Source organism: Python bivittatus, unplaced genomic scaffold, assembly GCF_059951505.1.
Source record: "Python bivittatus isolate LINGU-HERP-01145 unplaced genomic scaffold, Pbiv_v1 ctg000080_np1212, whole genome shotgun sequence".
Classification (NCBI taxonomy): domain Eukaryota; kingdom Metazoa; phylum Chordata; class Lepidosauria; order Squamata; family Pythonidae; genus Python; species Python bivittatus.
The window spans coordinates 86,001,906-86,020,836 of NW_028277035.1; the positions used below are offsets into that span (position 1 = coordinate 86,001,906).

General features: G+C 43.8%; 1 protein-coding gene across 3 annotated transcripts in view; it reads right to left on the reverse strand.

Moving 5' to 3' along the window:
• Positions 1 to 1,138: 1,138 nt before the first annotated feature.
• Positions 1,139 to 18,931, reverse strand: part of IL17RC (interleukin 17 receptor C) — a 33,577-nt gene continuing 15,784 nt past the window's right edge. For 2 of the 3 annotated variants that reach the window (XM_025164869.2, XM_007425380.4), the window contains 11 exons: positions 17,999 to 18,058; positions 15,431 to 15,494; positions 15,102 to 15,286; positions 14,625 to 14,675; positions 12,500 to 12,545; positions 11,626 to 11,756; positions 11,461 to 11,520; positions 9,784 to 9,841; positions 8,377 to 8,472; positions 5,295 to 5,333; positions 1,139 to 3,961 (listed from right to left, as the gene is read on the reverse strand). In XM_025164869.2, the coding sequence (XP_025020637.1) occupies positions 3,369 to 3,961; positions 5,295 to 5,333; positions 8,377 to 8,472; positions 9,784 to 9,841; positions 11,461 to 11,520; positions 11,626 to 11,756; positions 12,500 to 12,545; positions 14,625 to 14,675; positions 15,102 to 15,286; positions 15,431 to 15,494; positions 17,999 to 18,058 (1,383 nt within the window). In that variant the 3' untranslated portion in view covers positions 1,139 to 3,368. Of the gene's footprint in view, positions 3,962 to 5,294; positions 5,334 to 8,376; positions 8,473 to 8,908; positions 9,031 to 9,783; positions 9,842 to 11,460; positions 11,521 to 11,625; positions 11,757 to 12,499; positions 12,546 to 14,624; positions 14,676 to 15,101; positions 15,287 to 15,430; positions 15,495 to 17,998; positions 18,059 to 18,931 lie in introns of those variants that run through there. The other variant, XM_088134499.1, reaches the window with a different exon arrangement.

Sequence of the window (18,931 nt, forward strand, 5' to 3'; positions counted from 1 at the left end):
ATTCAATTGTTGAATTGTTCTAACTAGAGCAGGGTTCCTCAATCTCAGCAACTTGAAGATGGGTGGACTTCAACTCCCAGAATTCCCCAGCATGGCTGGCTGGGGAATTCTGGGAGTTGAAGTCCACCCATCTTCAAGTTGCTGAGATTGAGGAACCCTGAACTAGAGGATTGCAACAATCTCCTGTAATCTTAATTCTGAAATTATTTTTCATACTTCAGCTTACATTAGCTTTTTTCAGTATAAATAACACAAAAGCAGGATGTCAGTATCTTCAGGACATGACTGTTGATTTGGGATGTGGCACTGAAGGCTGCCCCAAAATTTACCCCCAAAGAACTTGTTAGAGAACAGAACAAAATAGAATTAGATGTCCTGGTAAAAGATGACATCTTTCTCTCTTTGTTTTGTCCCATCCTGTCCTGAGGATAAAAGAATACAGAAAAAATAAATACAGAGAAACTAGGGTAGCCCCATGAGAGGGAACTTGGGTAGCAGGAGCATCTATCTGCATGTGTGTGAGAGAGAAGGTGTCAGAAAAGGTGAAAAGATGGTAGCCACAACTGTGTGATCAAAACCCTGCGCCTTTTTGACACATCACACAAGCACAACATAATGAAAAGGGGTGTGGCTTCAATCACTTCCATCATCTTGACTTTTTTGACCCCCCCTCATGGATGTCCCTGAAAGTGAGCTGCAATCATTCCAAATCCTAAAGGTTTCCTCCAGAGATCCATATGGCTCCCACCCTGGTGACATTCTGAAAGGTATTAAAAAAAACCCATCTATTTTCTCAGGCCTTGGGGTAGGGGACTTGGTGAACCCTGTAAGATTTTGCTCAATGTTATGGTTTTTCTTTTTCTGGACACAGATCTCTTTCTCCTTTGATTGTTCTAGCTTTTTTCGAACATAAAGTGCTCAGTGTGGTTGGGACTCGAGCATTCTTTCCATTTCTCTTCCATTCTTTCCATTTCAATTCTTTCAATTTATGTAAAATAAATAACTAAATGTTCATTTGGTTCAACCTGATGGAGAAACAGTTCGGCCCACTCTTTACTCTGGAGAATTCCACCACTCTTACAGTTTGCTGTGTATGTTTCCATGGAATGACGGAACAAAATCCTGCCCCACCTGAGTTTTAAAATTATTTTATTTGAAAAATAAAAAATAAAAGAGATGCAGACATGCTGTTAAAAACAAACTCTCTGACTGAAGCAAATAGTCCTTCTTTCCAACTATGCTTTGAGGCTCCAGAAATGCCCCAGAAGCATTTTCAGGAAATAAGAAGGTCAGGAGTTTTATTTGAAAAGAGGATCCTGAAAGAAAATGCTGGCTGGGGAATTCTGGGAGTTGAAGTCCATACAGCTTAAAGTTGCTAAGGTTGAGAAACACTGTTCTAGTCATTTTGTGACACTATCCATAACATGAATAAATTGCTCTCACACAATTTAATGTATTTAGTATTAATTGACCTTATTTACAGCCTGTTTCTTCTGAGAGGACTATTGTGCTCTTAGATCAGTTGTCTGTATGTGCGGTACTTCATCTGACCTCTAGATGGCAGGATCTATATGTGTGTTTCATAGGGCTATCAATCTCCTGGGAAAGGCAATAGAAGAAAATAGATCGTTTGTCAAAGAAACAGAGGATTGATAGACCTATGTCAACTCTCCCCTTCCCCCAGAAAGTCTGCTTAAGTGATCAGAAGAGCTAATTTGAAATATAAAACCCCAAACCAGAGCACTCTCCCTGCTATGGTGCTTCTGGAATTTTTTTTCCTTTCTCCCTCTTGAAGGCAGCTTCCCCCATGAAGACCAGGTGTCCAGTCTGTCCTCCAGTCAAAGCCAGAAGGGTCATGGAGGCCCAGTGCCCAGTGACTGGGCAGGGAAGGAGCAGATTTGCCAAGACAGCTAGAGCTGAGCTGATCACTCTCACTGACTAATCATCCCTAAGGTCTTCCCTGATAAACCCTAAATTGTCCCCATGGAAAGTTTTGTGTCAGGAGAAGAAGGAAAACATCACTTCCAAACTGAAACAACTAAAGATGGTTCTAGGGTGCCTCAGCAACAGTGAAAGAGGTGGAGGTGACATGAGGAGATATCTCTCAAAAACATTTAGTAAAGCGAACACTATAACAAGCAGGATGTAATGGAAGGCCCGAGCAGGGTAGGAGCTTCAAGGTTGCCAGGAGGGAGGAGAGACATTTCAGGGGAAGCACCTCCTCAGTCCCCAGCCAGAGTGTGGGAAAGTCAAGAGAAGGAGACTGGCCCCTCCCTAAGGGCATCTTGATTATAGTTGCTGTTGTTGGGGAATAGAATTAGTCTGGCGAGATTCTGTCTATTAGGTGTAAGCTAATAAAGGAGCTGAACTGATTCTGGAGTGTCTCGCTGTTGTTCTTGGGCTGAACCTGACACAGGATGTGAGAATGAGACCCTCATGAAAGACTGGGTTTCTCTTGGCACCTTTCTATTTTAAACAAAGGCTGTGCAAAGCATCTGAAGAAACCTTCTGGAAACTAAAGAAAACATCCCTCCAAACCTGATGAGGTGGCCGTATCTGTCCAAAGCTTGGTGTCACCATTCTGAGAGGCTTTCCTAATCTTCTGAGATGCGAGTGCATACCTTGAAGACACTTTCATCAAAACTAAGCCATGCCAAGCCTTCAAGGGACATGGCTGCCTTGATGCTCTGAGCAGCTAATTCAGAGGGATTGATGGTCATTTCATGAAGTGCTGTGCACAATTCTAGTTTCAGTATTTCTAATCTTTATCATTATTGCATTGAGTGTGCCTCTGCAACTATCTCAGAGCACAGAAATCAGAATGCAGATAAAAATTTTATCAGGCCAATGGCCCAGTTTCCTCTTTCCCCAAATCACAAGCCAACCAAGCAGTGGCCTCTAGAAGCTCCAAAGCAAGGCATGAAGGTGAGAGACCCACAGCTTTGGGTACCTGAAGACTCACTGCTACTGTAGATCCTCCATTCTGGATGTACGGGCGGTCTCCATTCTTCTAAATACAGTAAATAGTGGCTGGTTACCATTCAATAATATGATGACAAATTCCTTACCTCCACCAGCCACTTAAATAGGCACCTATCACTTGAACCCCTGTGCTACACAAGTTCCCATACACGGTTCAGCCTTGTTATACCATCACAGGTCCCTTTCCAAATTACAGGAACAGATTGGCCACTCTGACTTTGGAGCTGCTTGTTGGAAAACTAGTATGGAAATGTTTTGTCAGTGCACTCAGATGAACTTTTACAAGCTCTCTTCTGAAAGTCTTGTTCCTCAAGCGTGGCGACGGAACGCCTGGTCCCCTTTCTCTGTTCATCCTCCAGCTGGGGAAGCAGCATGCACAGGCTCTACTAGCTGGGGTGCTTTTGCTGGCACTCCCACACTGCTTGTTCCAGGCTCTCGCTGATGCACTCTGCATGTCTCCTGAGGCTGCCCCTCTGTTTGTGTCCTACCCTGGGGCCAGCCAGTGCCAGCAGGAAGTTAAAGAGCTGAGAGGGCAGAGGATAGACAGGCACCGAGCGGAAGAGGGCAGGGATCTCACTGACTGGAAGGAGCTCCTCAAAACAGCCAACCATATATGTGGCTCTGGGCTCGTCAGCCAGAAAATCAGGCAGGATGCAGTTGAGGGAGGCCAGGAATGTGCTGTCTGGTTTGAAGGCAGGCTGAGGGTCTTTCTGTATCCAACCTAGCCATTCTGCACAACTGGCCACAGCACCATGGGAGAACAGCAGCACAACAGCTCCGCCCTCTCGCAGCACCAAGCGTCGCTGTGCGTGGAACCACTGCATGGGCCCCAGAGATCCCAGCTCTCCACGGCTCCATAATTCCAGAGATACAGATAGCTGCAGCTGAGTCAGCGCACTTGCCAGGGTGCCCACCACACACTCATAACCTTCATGATCCGGAGAGTAGAGAAGGAGGATATGTTGTCCCTGAAGTGCTCCTGCATCAAGAAAGAGAGGGATCAGATGCTCCATAAACAGTAATAAATCTTCCTACCCCAGATCTCTCTTTTTTGTTTCTAGTCCAGCACCTTCAAGTGACTCTCTCTCTCTTATTTGCACTTGGATGCTTTGTCATCCTTGCAAATTCTACACATCAAAGATCAAATTTTTCATCTTACCTTCCCAACTCTCCTCTTTATCTACTGCTGAGTTCCCGAAGGGCAACCATGAAATTTGCATTCAAAACCATCAAGGTTTCAGGGGCATCTTAATGACTGATCTATATGGATCCATAAAAATTTGTGATGATATAGTTGTTAGGGGTCTTTCAGACAATTCGCCTCTCAAACCTTCTGAATTCACTCAGAGAAAGTGAATCGCCCATCTTAAGTATTTTCAGATGTATATGTGTGAGACTCTAGCACTCACTGAGAAGCACCAACTAATCAACACTTGGTCTTTCTAGCCAACAGCTGAGCACAGAGGACTCTTGTCTAGCCAATCAGTGCTTGCTTTTTGGCTGATAACTGAATGCTGCATCCATTCCACTCACATCTGTGCTAAACATCTATGCTTTCTGCCTCTTCTCAAAAAGTAAAAGCGAATACAGGTAGTCCTCACTTAACGATGGTAATCAGGACTGAAAACTCCATTGCTAAACAACGCGGTCATAAATTGAAAAATCACATGACCTCGCCAACATATGACAACAGTTACAGCAGCTACGATTGTTGTCATTAACCAAATCACTGCAGGTCATTAAGCAAGGACCTCATGTGACGACTTGCAACTTTCTGCTGGCTTCCCCACTGACTTTGCTTGTCAGCAGCCAGCAGGAAGCATTGGAAAATGTGATCACATGACCGTGGGACATTATAATGGCTGCAACTTCAAGGACCAGTCATAAGTCCCCCTCATTCATCATAACTTTGAACGGTCACTGAATGAGTGGTTGTTAAGCAAGGATTATCTGTGCCTTTGATAGGATTCTCCTTGTTACTGTGCTCAACATAGTAGCAAACCTCCGTTGTCATCCAGATTCCAGTGCTAGTGACTGGAGGAATGCATATGGACATTTTTTTTCCTAATCATGCCAACAAGAAGCAAGAAGGTGGAGTAAGACAAGAATGACATCCAATGAGAACACAGACTCCTCTTTCAAGCACATGGCAATGAAGTGAACTCCATTCAGGGCAGAAATGAAAGGGTGAGGATTAGAAAAGGCACAGAAAAATCTGGAGGTTCAAGAGAGTGATGACAAGAGACTCCCCAAGAAAGAGTTATTGCCATAGTTTATCTCCCAAATACTACCACAGCCTCTGTTGCCTTTACCTCTGGAACTGTAATCTTCTTTCAGGGCCTTGAACCAGCCTGTAAATAGAGGAAAAAACATTAATGGGATGGGGACAGTCCACTCACTACCAAGCCTAGTGTGTGCTGTGGGTGAATTCTGAGTTGGAAGAATGAAGTATGGCTTCTGTAGCAAATGAACAACCCCCCTGCCCCCACCGCACACACACTCAGGCTTGGCAGGGCAGATCCTTCCCTTCTTCACATTCAACCAGACAGCAAATATACATATCCCAGGTGCCTGAGCAAACAGGCAGGAAAATCCATCATGACTTCAAATGCAAGCCCACAGATGGGGGATGATCCACAGCCCCTCCCTTTTGGCTAGAGAGAACAAAAGCTTTGGTCTTGTGGGAATCCTGGCCTCCAGAAGAAGGAAGAGGCCCTTCTTCTGAAATCTTGCCAAGAAAACTGCAGGGACTTGTCCAGGCAGTCACCAGGAGTCATGACTGTCTCTTGTGATGGTGTTAATGACCAGCTAGATCAGTGTTTCTTACCTTTTTTCTCTCAGGACCCCTCCCTACTTTTAAAAATTATGGACGACCCCCCCCAAAATTTTGGTTTGTATGGGTTATATTTATCTTTTTGTTGTTGTTGTTGATGCATTCAAGTTATTGTTAACTCCTGGCAACTGCCCGGACAAGTCCCTGCAGTTTTCTTGGCAAGATTTCAGAAGTGGTTTCCCTTGCCTCCTTCTTCTTCCTACGGCTGAGGGGGACTGGCCCAAGGTCCCCCAGCTGGCTTTGTGCCTAAGGTGGGACTAGGACTCACAGTCTCCCAGTTTCTAGCCTGATGCCTTAACCACTACACCAAACTGGCTCTCTCTATATTTACTGTATTAAAAATTAAAATTGATCCATCTGCTGCCATTACCACTTCTCATGATTGTTTGATGGGATTTTAATATTGTACTATTTTTCAACATAGGCTGGCAAATAATTTTGATTTCATGGACCCCTGAGAGAGTCTTGGGGGACTCCAGGGGTTCTAAGACCACACTTTAAGAATCACTGAGCTTGATCATTAACAGCAAAGGCTGCCATATCGCCAGTTTTCTAGGGCCTTTGATCCAAAGCAAACCTTTGAACTTGGCTTGGTTGCCAAATAGCAGCCATTGCAATTGCTTGAGAAGAAATATAACATCTGCTAGACATTAGGAAAACATTCAAGGAAATACAGGACTTCCGGGGACAGCAATGGCAGACCGACCATGATGGAAAGAGGAGGCAGTGAATGGATCGGCTACTCTCAGGACTACTCTCCAGATCAAGGAAAGGACAAGGATCACCCACAAGTTTGCTCCATAGAGAATCCCCCTGTGAAGAGATCATAAAATAGCGATCTCCAGTGGGTCTGAGAGTTCTGGGAGCTGGGGGAAAACAATTCTGCCTAAGCCACAGTTTGGCGCTTTTCAAAGACACTGGGTTCACCTACTTCCTCTCTTAATTACTTTAGGAAGCTGCTTTTTACTGATTTCTTAGAAGTTAAGAACCTTCCAAAGAGCAAGGTTTATTACACTAGGAGAATCTCCTTCTACCTTGGATGAGAGAAGCTTCATCTAAGTGTAAAGACTAAAAAGAAAATATTTAATTTTTGGAAAACAGCAAAAGGGAGAGTAGAATGTGGATTTTGGAAAGTTAAGGGGCTAGATGGACTTGAAAGAATATTTCCTGTGAAGTGTTTTAAAATTTATAAAAAATATATGAAGATTTTGAAATTAATTGTAAGAAATCCTCCTATGGGTATTGTTGACTGGAAAATAAACATATGATAAGAGGGGACTTGAAGGTTGACTAGAGGGAACCAGAAAGAATAAACAATTACAATTAAAGAAGAAGAGACCTATTAATACAATGGAGCTATTTAACTATAGAAGAAATTAAGGCTGTTTGGGAACAGTGTACTCAGAAATTACTTACAAGATTGATACAATAAAAGAGGATATAGAAGAACAACAGATTTTACTGGATAAAAGAGAGACTGGGATTGATTTGAATGTGAATTTGGAGTTTAAAAAAATGCTGGATTGTAAAAGTGATATGGAAAATATGTCAGAATGGATCTACAAATGAAACCAGCTGATGTCATAATAATTAAAGGAGACATACAAATAATAAATCAGAAGAGTGACTTGGAAAGCCTTCTTATCTTGGATTTACAAAAGAAATGTGTTAAACCAATTAAGCTGTTTTTGAGAGGAGACAAAGAGAAACTACTGAAGCTGTTCCTGAAAGGAGACAAAGAGAAAATGATAAGAAATCAACATTATTTGACAGGATTAATTATCAAGGACTTTAAAAACAGAAGGTTTGCAAAGTGAACTTATTTGACCAGGATTAAAATATATGTTGCGGTTTCTGTTAGTTATTAATGGGATTTTTTTTTTTTTTGACCAGAACTGAATGACGAAGCTATGTTTATAAGTGGAGGAGAGATTTCTTTTCCTTTACTTCTTAGACAAAGTGATTAGTTGGATTACAAAACTGATTTCTTTGATAAAGGTTAAAATACATATGTTACTATTTCTGGTAGCTCTTAATAGACTTTTGCTGATTAGGACTGAATGATGAGTTTTTACAATTTGATTATTAGTAAGGGATGAGATATGGGAAGAAGAAATTTTTTTTAAAAAAACTGAAATACTAGAGAAGGTGTTAAGTTACTGAAATGGTTTATACTTGTCTGGAGGTAGCGGAGAGTAATCTTTTATATATCTTCTTTTTCCTTTCCTTTTTCCTTTCTTTTTTCTTTTTACACTTCTCTTTTTCTCTTTATTTTTTATATTTTCCTTAGTTTGCATTAGTCTTTTATCTTTGTATTTGTAAACTCTAATAAAATCATTTTTTTTTTTAAAAAGGAAAACATTCAAGGATATAAATACAATGCAAAGTAGTAAAGGGCAAATGGATTAGAGATAAGGCAGGATTGTTAGCAGACAGGAGGCAAAGGTTATGATGAAGGGGATCAAGAAAAGAGCAAGGGAGTAAGCAACTGGGGCAATGCCGGCTGAGTATGGCTGCCCAGGACTAGAGTGGGGTTTTGAGAAACAAGAAAGTTCTTATACCTTTTACTGCTTCTTTCTTGAACAGGAGCATGAGCAGAATAGAGCAGCTACCTAGGAGAGTTACCAACCAGATCAGCACCCAGTGCGTCCGGGAATCTGCACCAAAGCATGGAGGGCAGGAATTCAGTGCTGTAGATGAAATTGGTCCCAGTTCCCTCCCTCTCCCCATTGGCTAAGGCTGAAAGGCAAAGTCTTGAGCAGATAGCCCAAGCTTCACTTTAAGGCAGACTTCTTTGGGTCCTCTGCATCTGGGGAGTTGCCATCTTTAACTCTTGACAGGTTAGCATTCCCCCAAACACAGTTAGTGCACAATTTTGGGGGGGGGGGTCTTCCTAGATTTGCGGCTCCTGCTGGAGGAGCAGGTGGCAGCTGTAGCTTTTTCACAAATCCATCTTGTGTGTCATTTGGACCCATTCCTGGTCACTCATGTCTTAGACACTTCCCAACTGGACTGATGCAATACATTCTACATGGGGCTGCTCTTAAAGATCACCCAGAAGTTTCAACTGGTCCAGAATGCAGTTTTGGGTACCTTGTGCATGCAGTTTGTGGTCCTTGTGGTTTTCCTGTGTTACACCACTGTTGCACAAGTTGCACTGGCTTCCACTTTCCTTCCAGATGCAATTCAAGGTGCTGGTTATCACCTTTAAAGCCCTGCATGGCATGGGGCAAGATTATTTGAGGGACCACCTTTTCCCAAGGGTATCTGATCATCCCACCAGATCAGATAGGGTGGGTGAACAGGTCCCCTCCATTAAACAATGTTATCTGGCAGGACCTAGGAGATGGGCCTTCTCCATAGCAGCATCTGTCCTAGGGAACAGCTCCACACAAGATCCAGAGGGCCCCTATCCTCCTGGCTTTCTGGAAGGCTGTGAAGACCTGTCAGGCGGTGGATCAGGATGGGAGTTGAGCCCAGCACATACTATATGTACACTGGTATGGAATGCTATGGCGCCTTGGTTATATGTGATGAATTTTGTATCTTATTCTTCTATGCTGCTGCTGTTAGTCACCCTTGGTTACACTGTATAAGATGGGCGGCCATATAAATCTTCTAAATAAATAAATAAAAGGCAGACTTCTCCAACCTGGTGAACTCCAGATATGGGCATGTTGGCCAGGGACTTTGGGAGCTGTAGTCCAACTCATCTCAATGACACCAGATTGGAAAAGATTGCTTGAAAGCATGACCAGAAGAAAAATCATTTTTATAGCATGCTTATAATGCTGCAATTAGGAACCAGCACCCCTCCTAAGTCTATCAGTTGACCCACATTGCTCCCCTTCCCAGGGCTGCTCCATAGAAACAGTCCAGTCCTTTTCTGTGTAACTGCTACTCTAGCCTGTTGATGTGGTGGGTTTCAACGTAGCATTAGTCTTTCATCTGAAACACGAGACACTCACACTGCTTCCTTGAACATGCCCAGAGTATAGTAGCATTGGTTCCTTCTGCTTGCCACACCTGTAGAAGACAATAAAGAACATTTGCCTTGTAATGATGTTCACCTTTGTCAAGCCCCACACAGCTAGGCAAGACCAGGAAAGCAAGAAGTACCCAGATTTTGGGGAGGTCTCTTAATGCTCATCTGGGCTAAATACAGAATCTTGCAAATTGCAAGAAGAATTTCCAGATTGCCAAAAGAATCTTCATTTATGTTGTGTCTCTTGGAATACTTCAAGAGGCTTTTCCTCAGATCTCTCCCTAGCTTGGCTGAGTGGCCGTTTATGAGCTAAGCTATCAGCTCATTTACTCATGCCGAACTCCTCCATTCCTTTCCCAAATTCCCCATAACCACATCCTGAGATCCTGGATATGATGTACCTATCTAAGATCCTGGATATGGTCTATCTAGAAGAGACCATTACTTAGAAAAATTGATATATTTTATTTGGGAGTTTTAAGGAAATTGGTTGCGTTTCATTGCATGTTTTATGGATTAGTTTTTGCTTTTATTTAGTTAGGAGGTGGCCAAAGTGTGTATGTGAAGGTCCTGTTTTTCATTGCATGAACTGCCATGATTTTACAAGCTTCCATTCAAACTAAGAGAAGACACCATGACAGAATCTTTTCCCATTGGCTTTTTTCAGATTTGGAAGTGTGGACAGTCAGGGAGGCTCCAAAACGAGCAAAAGATATGATCCAGAAGACAACACTCACACTAGCCTGTTCTACCCCCTCCAATACAGCAATAACATCTCAAAAACATCAACAAGAGATATTTGAAAGAAATCCTCAAGCACCCTAAAAATAAGACAGGGAAACAGAAGATCTTTGTAGGCACACCTGACATAGCTTTCCTTAACACTGACTGTTGTGTTCTTCGGACAATCAGCCCAGTTATTTCAAGCCTCTTAGACCTCCTGATGCATGCAATATATAAAGGTGGCAGAAGGAGGAACAGAAAAAAAGGGTGAGGGGAGGGGTGGGGTGGGGAGGGGAGGGGAAGGGGCAACACCATCAAGGAAATCCTGGCCTGCACAGAAAAAGATTCCCTACTGTTGGTATAAGAAAACTTCTCCAGTAGCAGGGCCACCTATGGCAATAGCCTCACCTTCTCTTACAAAGGTCTCGGTTTAATCCAGTGTTGTCCAAACTTGGCCACTTTAAGATGAGTGGACTTCAACTCCCAGAATTCCCCAGCCAGCCATGCTGGCTGGGGAATTCTGGGAGTTGAAGTCCACTCATCTTAAAGTGGCCAAGTTTGGACAACACTGGATTAATCATTGATACCCCAGACAAAGGAGTTTGAGCCTACCAACACATCATGGTGTCCACCTGTATTAAAAATAGGCAGGTGGAATATCTGAGCTGCTGTTCCTTGGGATGCTCTTCCCACATCCATCTCTGTGCTCAGGCACATCAACAGGGCTGCCACTTCTCCAAATGGATTGAAATGAGTGCCCACGTGTTGGGTAGTTCCTGTTTTGATGGAGAAGCTGTCTGGGGACTTCGATCCATCTACCAAGGATTTACTGGAATATATTGTACAAGGGCAAGTATGTGCTCTCTTCTGTTCATTTCCTCCCTCTGAGTCATAGCATTCCACTACCTTGGCTTCCAACCCTCATTTTAGTACTCACTTGCATGCACTTTCCCGCCTGTATACTGTCCCTCAGGTCTTCCTCCAGCATCCTGTTTCTCTGTAAAGAAGGAAAGAAAAAAAGTGAAAGGAGCACTGGATTCCCCACTGGAATGAAGATCAGACTCACAGCAGGAGGAAGAGGAAGGCTGGAGAAAGGTCTTACTGTGTTGAAGACCTGAGCGGTGGAGACCCAGGTGCCTTGCTCCATGATCTGGACTAAGGAATTCCCCTGAGGATCCTGAGTCTCCAGAAACAGCGAGTATTGCTCCCTTGGCTGCTGGCTTCCTGTGACATCTAGGAGCAAAGCAAAGCAGCATAAAAGATTAATCACAGCCAAAGATCTAGTGGATTTAGACTCAGTTCTTGTATTCAGAGGGTATTTTAAACCAGAGGGTATTTTTCCCAAGCATCTTTGGAACCAGGAAAGCTAAATTCTGAGAAAGCTTCACATGGCAGCCCCTCTCTTTTTGAAATTAAAACACCGCTTGATTGCAAGTGTCCCAAGTGATGGGTTCATGCATTGTACAAAAATAGTCCTGGAATTGTAGCCATTTGTGGCAAGCCCGTCCCCCTTCCCATATGCCAGGGAAAGGCTGACTTCTCCGTGTGGATAAAATGAGGGGACAGAGCAATAGCGTCAATGCCGTTCACAGAGTTGACAGCGGGCAGAGGCCCCTTCAAGTGGCTGGGAGAGGATATCTTGCTTCCTGTTATGTTCTTGATCTCCACTGGGCCCTTTGCATGGGGCAAATCGATGGCTGAATGGAAAGGAACAGCAGAGGTGGGAAGAGAGCTGGGTCCAGATCCAAATCTTAGCAAAGGGTAAACAGTAGGGCTTGAGTCTGCTTTCCCCTGCTCTCCCCCCCGTCCGTTTCATTTGGCACCATATTTTTCAGATGATTGAATCTTTAGAATAAGGGCAGTCTCGTGGCTGATTTTCATATGCTGCTCCTGGAACCACTTTTGGAGCTAAAACAAATGGTGCAGAATAAATAGAACAGCTCATTGTGGGAACGACATGGCACAAATCTACTTACCATCTTGCAGGCAGCTTTGGAGGTAGGCACTTCCATTGCTTCTCACCTGCACAGAGAGGGAAAACCTGAATTGCTGGAATTTGGGGAGATCAACGAGAATCACGTAATTTCTATTTAGTAATAAAGTGGGTTGCTTTGCTGCCCAGGTTTGACCTTCCAATCTGGAAAGATACTTATAGAAACACAATGCAGAAACAAATTGGAAAAAATGCGTCTCTGGATTTCATTTTCCTACAGCAGTCAATAAAACAAGGGAGACCTTAATTTGGGGTTGAATTATACTCTCTTTGTCTTATTTGTATAGGATGTGGAGCATGTAATTATGCAGAAAATTTGTTGCATGCTGGATAGAGTCATAAAGCAGACTCTCAAGTGGTGATAGTTATTTTATGTGACTTGGGCATTTGCTCAGGAAACAATATGCAGTTTCACCTTTCACCTCTATAGACAGAGATACAGACACTTAAGACCGATTGGAGCCTCTCAAATTGATTTGGGGCCAGTTTAGAAGGCCAAATTTCCTACTGTCTGTCATTGGAAATCAACAAATCTATCAAATCCTTTTTTCTGCTTTGATATAACCAGATGCAAGTTTTAGATATATCACCCTCTTGTTGTCCAGCTAGGTGGTACAATCCAGCCTGCTGTCAAAAAGGGAAACAGGATTCAGTATGGTTAGTGCTTGGATGGGAGACCACCAGGAGATTAAAGGGCTGTAGCTAAAAGAAGGCAGCAGCAAATTGCTATTGTGTTCCTGCCAAGGAAATTACATGGACGTATTCATGAAGTTAGCAGCTTGAGCCCAAACTGAGAAACACTTTACCTTACTTTAAACCCTTGTTAGAGGATGAACTGTAAATACTGTAATAAATGTCAGATATACATCCAAAAAAATTGGATTCTTAATGAAATTGAATTAAATCTAGGGCAATGGGGAAAATGTGCCTATTTTCACATTAATAGTTCAGCTTTTCATGTGCAAGAATAGCCTTTAAGGCTGGGAAACACTGCTCTAACCCTGTCAGCCTTTGCCTCTGAGCATAAAAATCCATCACAACGCCCTGATGCACATTTGCTAGCAAATGTTTGTTGCATTAACCACTGATCTTTGTAAGGATACCTGTGATGGAATGGAATTATGAAGGTCAGGCTCAGGGAGATAAACATTTTCTTAGCTCACCAGAGGAACGTGGGAGATACAAGAGGATGAGACTGGCACCTCCCTGAGGAATTCACAATGTTGTGGCTGGCTGGCTTGGGAGCTGGGGTTTGAGTGTGGGAAGACTGATGTCAGGCCTAGCCCAAGGAACTCCAAGAGACAATGCAAATTCAGTTCAGCTATGTTTATTAGCTACAACCTCTAGCAAGAATCTTCCCAGACTGAAACCCCAGCTCCCAAGCCAGCCAGCCACAACACTGTGAATTCCTCAGGGAGATGCCAGTCTCATCCTCCTGTATCTCCCACGCTCCTCTGGCGAGCTAAGAAAATGTTTATCTCCCTGAGCCTGGCCTTCATAATTCTATTCCATCACAGTACCTTTTAAAATTGTAGACTATAGAGTAGGCTTGGCACCTAGGAAAAGAAACTTTGTGATCTTGATTGGGAAGTTATGGCGAAAGATACAGTCATAACAGCCTTCCTGAATCTGGCATTCTTTGGCCATCTGGCATCTCATGGCCTGATATATCTGGAAGGGGCCAGCATGAAGACAGCCGCATTAGAAGACTCTCTGTCTGGAAGAGGGAAATCTAGATCAGGGTTTTTCAACCTTGGCAACTTTAAGGTGTGTGGACTTTAACTCCCAGAATTCCCTGGCCCACCTGGCATCTTTAAGTTGCCAAGGCTGAAAAACACTGAGCTAGATTAAGAGATGGATCCAGCCACATCCTATGGATGAAATTCAATAAAATCACATCAGCCTGAGCTAAAGGAAAGAAGCAACAGCTCCAGGAAGCAAAGATCACCAAAGATATCCTCTTGTCCAGTCCTTTTTCCTGCAAATCAGTCCAAACTCCAGAGCAACTTTGGCAACCTCATTCTGACGTTTCATGTCTGCTAAAATAGGAGGATCCTTGGAAACTGAAAAGTAAAGTTGCCCATTTTTCTTGATTTTTCTGTTCCTACCTGCACACAGAGATTGGGATGAGCTCGCAGTCTTGGGAACTCCTGTGGTACCTATGAGAGTTGGGAAGAGTTTGTTACAAGCAATCCTATGGCAGAACGGCTGGAGCCCCCACCCCTTCCATCTCCTAGAGGTCTTCTGGAGAAATGAAGATGTCAGATGCATAATTTCTTGGCAAGTCCCTCAGAGTCCTAAAAGCAGAAGGAAGGAAGGGCAAGCTGGTGCTTAGTGCAAAAGCAGGAGGGAGAACAAAAAAGCCAAAAAGAAGAAAAGGGACAAATTGGGAGGGGAGAGAGAGAGGATTGCAGCAACCAGGGGTGTGTTATGTAGTTCCTAGTGGGAATTTTTTACCAGGACCCCTTCAACCTGGCAGCAGCACCACTGACATGAGACCTTCTCACTTTTCTAGTTCTCAGGTTGTTCTTCATCTTTTGATTGACACGTCTCTTTCCCCTCCCTCTTTTGCTTTCTCTACTCACCCGTGGAGTGAGGACCAGATGCAGAAATGGAAGCAGAGGGTGGCAGGCGTTCTGTTCCATCTGCCAGCAGGGAACCAGCTCTCCTTGGAGGTCACATGGAGAAGAAACCAAGCAGCTCAGTCCTCCACCAGCAGTGTGAACTTCCAGGCGGCTGTGTGCCCAGGCCCTGGTCAAAGCTGCCGGGTCTGAAATGGGTAGTTGCATTTCTATCAAAGCAATGCCATCTTCCCAGCAACCCCACCCAGAAAATAGGTATATATTTACATTTGTTTTAGCCAATGGTTATCTGCTTTAAAAACTCAAAAACTAAATGAATATAATTTTCATACCATTTGCAAAGGGACAGAAATGAGTTCGAGGTGAGTCAACTTGGCCTTCAATCTTGGGCCAGACCTAAGAACACAATATTCAAGAGAATAAGGAGAGAGAGAGGTGACCCCCAAAATCCTCATTAATTAATTAATTAATTAATTCATTCATCAGATTTTTATACTGCTGCAGTACCAACCTATGGGAGGAATAACAAGGTTGGATATCAGCTTCCAAAGGAGAAGCAAAGCCCCTTGCATCCACAACAGCAGCTGTCCTCTCTGCCCCTTCCATCTCCAGTTGTTTGGAATCAGTTCTGGCTCATGGTCTCATTTCTGAAGCCAGCATGATCCAATCCAGTGTAGGGAATCTCATGCGAATCTGTGGACCTATTGGATTTGGTCTGTTCATACATCCGACTGGCACAAGGAAGACTGGCACAAGGAAGACTGGCACAAGGAAGTCCCAGGGCCTCAACTGCATGGTTGACTTTTTGAACCCCCCTGTGGATGCCCCTGGGAGGGAAGGGCTTATCCTGCCCTCCCATCCTCCATGCATTAACAACTGGTTAAGGATGGTAATATTCCAGTCACCATGCAGGGCGTTGGGTGTCCCTATCACAATTCTCAAAGTGCTTATCTGGCCATTGATGATGCTGTACCACCAGATGTGTGCAGATTGTGGATTGCCATACATGCCATTTCAATTGCATACTAAGCTCCAAAGACAAAGTCTGACATAGAAAGGAGACAAATTTATCTGAGAATTGCTGCATACGTGAAGTAGTTCACCAGATGGTGTCAGGCACAATCTGGAGGCTGTCTAAATGTACCCTCCCATTCGGAGTACAAGTCGGATATTCCAGTCAAACTCAGCTCTTGGTGATGTCATGGGCACATCTGTGCAGTGTTTTTTGTCAACAGTATGGATGTCATGGCCTTGCTCTAAGATGCTTCTTGAATTCCCCAGACAAGTCTACAACCCTGGAAACTCTTCCTAGATTACTTCCCATCTAAGCACTAACCAGGTTTGACATTGCTTAGCTTCTGACCTCCAGATCAGGTTGGCCAGGGGCTGCCATCTGCCAAAACTCATTTGGTACTGAAGGGCACTGTTTTGATACACAATTTTACACTCTCTCATAATGTGTGGGCATGCATGTGATAGTGCACTCTATCTTATTTACAAAGGATTAACTTGCTTTGTAAAGAGCACAGCGTTTCTTTCCCCCACCTTATCTCTTTGTTGAATGCCTGATTGCCTTCTAAGAGAGCACAGCATTCCCCCACCCCATTTCCTTTAGAAGCAATTAGCCAGATGCCTGACTGAACAAGTAAGCTATAAATTAGATTCGTACCGGGCAGGCAGAGGCACCAAATTCCAAAGAAGTTAAGTATTTCCTTGATAACCAGAAGAAAAAGTTAAACTTAGATTCACCTCTTTAGGCCCACCTTTACTTTTCCCTGGGTCATCCCAAAATTCCCTTGTATGGATATGAGGGGATGTACTATCTGAATATGCCTATAAAATCTTTGTTGCTCACTTTGCAAAGTGTGGTTCTGGGCAACACTCCTTGAGCCATCCAGAAGGTTTCCTTGGCCAATAAAACCTCTGTTAATTAAAAGCCTCATCTCAAGTCTTCTTATTTGGCTTTATTGAAACTTGGGAAATAAAAGGTGCCATACAGTACAAATAACTTAGAAATCAGCTCTTGATCTTTGAGAAAATCAAGGGTCAATCAGGCACCATTAGAATAGGGTAGACAAAGTTTTGATGATGGGGGCCTGCACTTAACATTTTTAAAGAGCCTGGGGCTGGAATGGGTGAGGCAATGGTTCAAAATGGGTGGGACTATTTTTGGTAGAGATAGGCTTGTTTTTTTAAACTATATTATATCTATGGTAGGTTTACGGTTTTCCTTGGAGGGTTTACACTACAGGGAATCCTGGAGGGGTCAGGAAGAGCCACAAAGAATGTCCTTGCAGGCCTGATGCCATCTGGGGGCTACAGCTTGTCCCTCCCTGATTTAGAATAATCCAGGAGCTTTGGATTATTATTGTAGCTGCTGGTTAGAGGTGAAAACAATCACTCTATAATTCTGCCTTCTGCTGTTTCATCTTAGAAACAGTCTGCAGAACTTTCTGTGAATCTCCTGCCCCACCTCAGTGAGTCCTCGGGTGCCACTCCAAGACCATGCACATCTGCCTAAGAGTTCTCAGGCCAACCCTCCAGAGCAGTGTTTCTCAACCTTGGCAATTTTAAGATGTGTGGACTTCAACTGCCAGAATTCCCCCCCACCCCAGCATGCTGGCTGGGGAATTCTGGGAGTTGAAGTCTACGCATCTTCAAGTTGCCAAGGTTGAGAAACACTGCTCCAGAGGACCTCAATCTTACGGTGTCTAGGAGCAGTTCTGAGAAATGTGGTAGGTGTGAAAATGGGGTAAAAATATCCTACCTATAACTCTGCCTTAATCTTGTTTTCTGATACCTGATGGTGCAGTTGTAGGGAGCAGATATGCCAGATATTACTGTGGGCAGGTAGCATCATGATGTGTGGGAGAGAAGACATGGTGAAATATTGTTCTTACCTGAAAGCAGAGACAAGGAAACACCTGCGAGATTGGTAAGCTCACATTCTCTGATCCAGTCTAAAATATAATAATAGGTTATGGAGAGATTAAAAAAGTGAGAGGAAATCTTGGCCTGCTGCTTCACACATGTTTTCAGGATAATAAGGTTCCTAATGTGTTGATTATATATTTTTTATTTATTTAAAGGACATATATGGCCACCCATCTTATATGCCATAACTCTGGGCAGCTCACACCCACAGAGATAAAAACATAAACAGTAAAAACCAGCATCCAAGGAACACCTCTTGGTGCCCTAAGACAACACTCCCCAATATATCAATATCACAATCACTGGGCTCCAGCCTCACCCTGTCCCAATGTCCGAGGGACAAACCAGCTTTTTAAGGCCTTAAAAAGAAGGGTGAGGGGGTTGCTGGATCAGGGGAAGGATGTTCCACAGGGCAACATGCTTCATAGTTCTGGCTAGATGACAACATTCAAGAGAAGGGACCTGGAGCACACCCATCCTATCCGATCTGGTGGAGTGGGCAGGCATCCTCAGGGAGAGGCAGTCCACAGATAACTTGGACCCACTGCATTCTGGACCAGTTATTTTCAGATGGTCTTCAAAGGCAGCCCCATGTAGAGCACACTGCAGCCATCCAACTGGGAAGTGACCAAGGCATGTGTGGCTATGAGGAAGACTCCAGGATTGGGCACAGTTGGCGCACAAAGGTGGATCTGTGGAAAGCCCCCCACCCCCAGCCATAGCTTCCATCTGCTCTTCAAACAGGAGGAAACCCAAATTGCACAGTAGCTCTGCCCAAGTGCTATCCCACGGAGAGTCAAAGATGACACCTCTCTGGATCCAGGAGGGCCAAAAAACCAAAGCTACTCCATACTCCATCTTGCTAGGGTTGAGCCAGAGCCAGAGCCCCATCTAGACCC